Source organism: Tachysurus fulvidraco, chromosome 25 (genome assembly GCF_022655615.1).
Source record: "Tachysurus fulvidraco isolate hzauxx_2018 chromosome 25, HZAU_PFXX_2.0, whole genome shotgun sequence".
In the NCBI taxonomy this organism is placed as follows: domain Eukaryota; kingdom Metazoa; phylum Chordata; class Actinopteri; order Siluriformes; family Bagridae; genus Tachysurus; species Tachysurus fulvidraco.
Window position 1 is genome coordinate 8,849,121 of NC_062542.1, and position 6,058 is coordinate 8,855,178.

At 37.4% G+C, this 6,058-nt stretch overlaps 1 protein-coding gene across 2 annotated transcripts; it reads left to right on the forward strand.

Moving 5' to 3' along the window:
- The first annotated feature begins 34 nt into the window (after positions 1 to 34).
- Positions 35 to 6,058, forward strand: gcm2 (glial cells missing transcription factor 2). Of its 2 annotated transcripts, none has more exons than XM_027172753.2 (6): positions 35 to 136; positions 1,257 to 1,364; positions 1,590 to 1,842; positions 2,945 to 3,057; positions 3,622 to 3,747; positions 4,764 to 6,058. In XM_027172753.2, the coding sequence occupies exons 2-6, from the start codon at positions 1,269 to 1,271 to the stop codon at positions 5,664 to 5,666; spliced, it is 1,491 nt and encodes a 496-aa protein (XP_027028554.1). In that variant the 5' UTR covers positions 35 to 136; positions 1,257 to 1,268; the 3' UTR covers positions 5,667 to 6,058. The 2 variants fall into 2 exon arrangements, with proteins under 2 accessions (XP_027028554.1, XP_047664586.1); XM_047808630.1 differs by lacking the exon at positions 35 to 136 and adding an exon at positions 538 to 1,149.

Sequence of the window (6,058 nt, forward strand, 5' to 3'; positions counted from 1 at the left end):
TTTTTTTTTTCTGTGGCAGCTGCCTGCACAAATTTTAGGTCCTTCAGCAGAGATTGGAGTTTGTTTCTCGCAAGAAATAAAACACACCGAACAATTGTTCAAAACTCTTTGCACGGACCGGCATATAATTACATTGGTTTGTGGCTGTAAATTACAGACAGTATCTTTTAAATAATATAATTAACAATAAAATACGAGATAGGAAATTATTAATGGGGCATAATTTTTTATCATATTAAAATCAATTGGCAATGGAGTGATTAAATTCGCCCTCCACAGATCCAAATAAACAACCTATTAAAAAGATTATTTAAAAACTGAAGTGTATTCTTTTGCTATTTAAAAGATATAATAATAATAATAATAATAATAATAATAAGAAGAAGAAGAAGAAGAAGAAGAAGAAGAAGAAGAAGAAGATCTAAATGAGTACATTTGGTGGTCACTATTTCAGGTGTATATAAGTGCTGTAAAAGACGCGCATGCTGCTGGAACTGAAATTGCGCGACTGTTTACTGTATGCGTTGTGTTTTGTTTGACCGGTCCTTGTTGTTTTGTGTCAGCACTGCACAATGACTTTTCGTTTACATATAACAACTAATTACCTCCACCACATCACATCTCGCCTGGGAACTCTCGACTGTCCCCTTACTAGCATTTTTTGCTGAATCTCATAGGTTAAAGGACTGTCAAATGTAACGTCTGGTGTTGTTTTATTTCTTTGTTTTGTTTTATTCTTTTCCTAAAAACCGCAAGAGTCCGGATACATTTTAGGACGTTGACGATAATGGGCTTATGCAGCTAGTCTTTATAATGTCTTTACATGTCAAATCTAATTGCATCTGCATATTCTGAGCGCTTTCTGTTCCCCTTTGCTTAATCTGTGCACTGATTGTACGCTCTTGAATGATATAAAGCACGTCATTAATGTAGGTCAGTGGTACAGATCAGGTCAAACTAAAGCAGCCTACACCGAGTTAGTCCTGAGGAGAGCTGATGTGGAGCAGTGTTTCGGCCCTGCCTCCCTCTTTTACATACATTACACACAGCAGTCCTACCTGAGATTATTATCCACCTCCTGTCTCCTGCACAACACCTGTGAGGGAAAGGCGAGACGTGGATTTACGCGATGAACTAAGAAAATATTTAGTACTTATGAATTTCAAATGTCTAATTTCTAAAAGTCATATATATTTAAAAGATTTCTACAGTTTTTGCGCTGATTAGCGTTGATGTATTTCTGGCTGAATTCGTAGAGGTATCGCATCATGTCAAAATCGTCAGATCAGTTTGACAATTCAGACTGCGTGTGTTCGTTCGGAATGAAGCTGACGTGGGACATTAACGACCCTAAACTTCCACAGGTATTGTCTTTTTATTCAATTAAAGCTACACACTCGTCAATCTGTTTTTAGAGAAGGTTTTATTTTTGGGTAGGTTTTATAATGGTTTGTCTTAACTAGTTGGTTGGTCGGTTGATGGTTTAACTGGTTTAACTTATGGCCAACGCTGTAGTTTCTACTGGTTACTCGGTCACGAATGAATATTTGTTGAAGGGTGAAACAACCAATTTTTAATTGTGTTCACAGGACACAAAGCAGTATGATGCATTTCAGGAGTGGACAGATGGTTATGTTCGATACATATACAGTGCGGAGGACAAAAACGCACAGCGCCATTTGAGCGGCTGGGCTATGCGCAACACCAACAACCACAACTGTCAAATCTTAAAAAAATCCTGCTTGGGTGTCGTGGTTTGCTCAAGAAACTGCACACTGGCAGACGGCACCAAACTCCAACTGCGGCCTGCCATTTGTGACAAAGCCCGACAGAAGCAGCAAAGTAAGTATGTCCATCACAGATTTTTAGTCTATTTAGTAATTTGTTGTAAAATATATATTTTTAATTTTCGTGGTAAAACTCACAATTCAGAATCTAAAGTTGGCATCTAAAATGGTACAGTGAATGATTGCTTATAGTCTCCTAAAGATATCCTCTGGAAGTGACCTGTCGTCGATGAAATGGTTTCGGTTTTCGGCAAAGAATGCCTTTGTAAAATCATTGTGACGCATGAGTTCTCCATAAACCTGTCTGCTATCGGTCTGGGTTTTACAGCATAACCCTTTCTTGCTTTTCTCACAACTGAACATGAACATGTGAACACTAAAGCTCCTTTTTGGATTCTTGAATTTTAAATTTTGCCAACTTGCCTTTTAGATTATGGCAAGTTCGTATGACCCCTGCTGCTGAAGTGCACTAGATAGGGTATAAATTAATGGATTCTATGTTCACGGTGTCCACCGAGACTGTGCTGATCTCAAATATATGTGTATATTTTTCTTTGGATTAAAAATACTGATGTTTAAATACACTGCCGCCTTTTATTTAGTGATTATGCGTCTGCCCAATTCTATTCAAAGGCACCAACAATCAGTGAGAACTCTGAACAGTCATATAGGGGTCGAAATTTAAGGTCATTTTGAATGTAGTTGAACATCATCCGAAGCTTGTTTTGTCCCACAATCATTGTACAATAACAAGTACTATTAGAAGGAAATAGATGGAGTCAGCAACAAAGGTCCCTAATGCTGTCACGAGTTTCAGTTGGAACTACTTTTCACTGTGATTTTGTAAATCTCCACAGACCAACTCACTTTCAGCTGTTTGCCTGAGCTAACGAAAAAAAACATTTTATTTTTAAAAACATTTTTAAAAACATTTAATTATTGTTAGATTTCATTCCTCATAAAAACAGGACAAAAAACGAAATGTAGGATTTGTTTACTTCCGCGTTATCAAACATCTTGACATGTTTCTACATATTTTATAATCCAGTTCTATTCTCTTTATTTATTTATTTATTTATTTATTTATTTTTAAATTCATTTATTAATTATTTGTATTTATTACTACTGTTTTTTTTTTTGTTTTTTTTTAAATGCAGAAAAACTTTGTCCCAACTGCAGCTCGGCTCTAGAGCTGGTTCCGTGTCGTGGACATAGCGGTTATCCCGTCACCAATTTCTGGAGAGTGGACGGCAAAGCCATATTTTTCCAGGTGTGTGTTGCTGGAAAATATCAGTGCTGAACTTATGTTTAATAGGTCTATGCAAAGGTACGACATGCTTTTTAATACCCATTTAGAAAGGTTATTGTATGATTTATAAACATAAATCTAAAAGTTAGTTAAATTGACTTAAATTAACAGTCAAAAATGTTTAGATTAATTTTAAATGAATCGTTGAAAAAGCATGTATTTTTTAGAAGTTACTTGGTGCTCCGGCTGCAGGATACCGCGCTCTCACCGCCGTGTCCAGGGAACTAACCCACAACCACCGAGGGGTTAAATCTAGTGTCGTCCCAATGGAGGGCAATCTAGTGTCGTCCCAAACAGGGAGGGCGATGACAACATCAACTTATATATTTATTAAGCGCTAAAGTTTAAAGGTTTATGGTTTCTTTGCAGTTTGGCTAAGTAGTTATGAAACTGACATCATTAAAATGCAGATTTATATCAGCCACAGTGCTGATCATGTTTATAAATTATTGGTATACAACTGTGCTAGAATTCTGAATTGTGGTCATAATTCTTAATCAGATGGATACTGGAAATGTTTTCTAGGCTAAAGGCGTTCATGACCATCCGCGACCTGAGAGTAAGTCGGAAACTGAGGCGAGAAGAAGCGCAGTGAAAAGAAGGATGGCTTCCCCTCACTTCTCGCAGAAAAGAAGACTTGTAGAACCAGAGGTAACACACACATACACACATTATTATTACTTGGTTAAACCTTCCCAAATGTTTATTTATAATGTGCACAATATTAATTTATCTGTGATCACTATTTCTGCTATAAATTATGAACATGTTTAAATAGGATTATAATAATTGATATTAGATAAGTATTAAAACTTGATTAAAACTTGTATATACATGGGTCTAGGACCCTGTTTTTAAAATTAATCTCAGATTTAAAATGAATACATGTTATACACTCCAAATGTCACGTGCCCAGCTCTGTGCTGTAGTCTATAGCTTAAAAAGTGGACCAAACTGAGCCATAAACCATACACAAATCCTCCACATTTAGATCTAATACATGAATTAATCAAAAGTCAGAGGAAGCTGAATGAAACTTGAAGGTCTCTTCTGTTTTTGCAGTGTCATGCCAAAATGCCACCATCAACAAGTTTCATTACACAAATATTTATACTAAACACACACTTTACATGCTGGCTGTGTAATGCTGAATTGGTAGGTGGTGGTGGGGGGGGGGGGTATTGTAAATATAATTTTTTGAAAAAAGCACCATTTGAATATTTTTAAGAATAAAAAATGATATCAGCATGTTATCAAGATTATGCTTAGTCTGGAGCATGAAAAGCACAGAACCAATCACCAAATATAACTTATAGTTTTGTAACATGTAGCTTTGTTTAATAAATTTCAGTGGTATTTAAAGTATTTAAAAGTTGATCATACCCTAATTAAAATGACACTATTGGTTATCTTAAAATAATTATACTGACCTCTTAACATAACTATTTAAAATATACATTTCCCAAAATACACCCTTAGGTTAATAAACTACATTCAGTGGGGATATCTTCTTAAAACTTTCCTCATATTAGGCCGGATATTGTTACTAACACTCTTTCAAAAATATTTTAATCAGATAAATAGGTAACTGAATTGTCTTTGTGCACTTAATCATTATTTCCTGGTTCAGACTTTGACCAAATAAACACTATTCTCTTTTCTCTCAGCCTGGCCGCTACCACGATATGCCCTTCCCCAACATCCACCAGCTCACCATGGAGACCCCTGATCGTTTCAGCATTATTGCTGAATCCAATTTCCCCATCCAGACACAGCACTACACACCATTCCAAAACACGGAGCCTTACAAGTTCCCCTATGACACACATGCTCCAGCAGCCATGGCTGATGCTGCAAGCCCTCTGCAGAAACCTTCTAACCACCGCCTGTACATGGCAAGACCCCCATGTGGATATGACTTTGCAGTGCCAGGCTACCTTAGTTCTGCACCCTATCCCACAGCACTCTATAAGGACCCTGCCAGCCCTCACAGTGAGGCTGAACTCAATAAAAGTTGTTCTGGCCTGAGTGGGATGCCTAACACAACCAGCTCACTCCCAAACCATGAGCGTTCTTATCCAGATGCCACCAACAAGCACCATAGCTGGAAGCAGATCCTGGGCAAAGGGCCATATGGAGAAAGGGGGGAATACCCACAGCTTTCTGCAAACGCCAACCATTATTACAACACTGAATACCCATGCAGGTACACAGGACCCACTCCAACTACTCCGACAGCCCTTCAGACCATCATAACCACCACCACTAAAGTGTCCTACCAGCCCTGTCCTAAACCATCTGTGGTAAAATATGGTGAGAGTATCTATGACATGAAGGGTCTGTCAAACTGTAACTCTCTCATAGAGGAGACCTCCCCCAACTCCTACTCTGAATTGAAGATCCCAGAGGATTCAAGTGTCATAAAAACAGCTCTGTCCTACCATGATTCAGTCCCCACAAAAATTGAAAGAACTGAGAACTTTGAAGGCTACCGTTACAGCAGCTACAGCTCCAACGGCTGCCCCGAGAGACTGGCACATCCATACAGGTATGAAGGCGGAGAGTACTGATCTACTGCTTCAGGGCTAATTATCAGGAGACAAGAAGAGGAGAAAAAAAGGCTAAATTGCTGATGATTTTTGATTAAGCCAAATAATATCTGCGTAAAATGACCATAATACATTTGTTCAGTGTACATATGCATAGCTATTTATGAATGGTATTCAAACTTTTAGCTGAAAATATATTTGTGTAGTTACCTCATTTGATCAAATTTGCAACACAAAACATTTCATTATACTGCTGATTTAGCCAGAACAATGGATTATGTTAAATGTTGAATAAAAATGTATTTTGTATGTTGGTAAATTACGAAGAGAGGTCTAATGAAATCAAATGTTTTTGATGTTATAAAAAAGTCAAAATTGAACTCAAAATAAATGTGACACCAAGTTGTTCAGAA

Coding starts and splice junctions, on each gene's coding strand:
- gcm2 (XM_027172753.2), top strand. CDS start 1,269: ATGTCAAAATCGTCAGATCAGTTTGACAATTCAGACTGCGTGTGTTCG. Junction 3,058..3,621: donor GCAAAGCCATATTTTTCCAG/GTGTGTGTTGCT, acceptor AATGTTTTCTAG/GCTAAAGGCGTTCATGACCA. Junction 3,748..4,763: donor GAAGACTTGTAGAACCAGAG/GTAACACACACA, acceptor CTTTTCTCTCAG/CCTGGCCGCTACCACGATAT.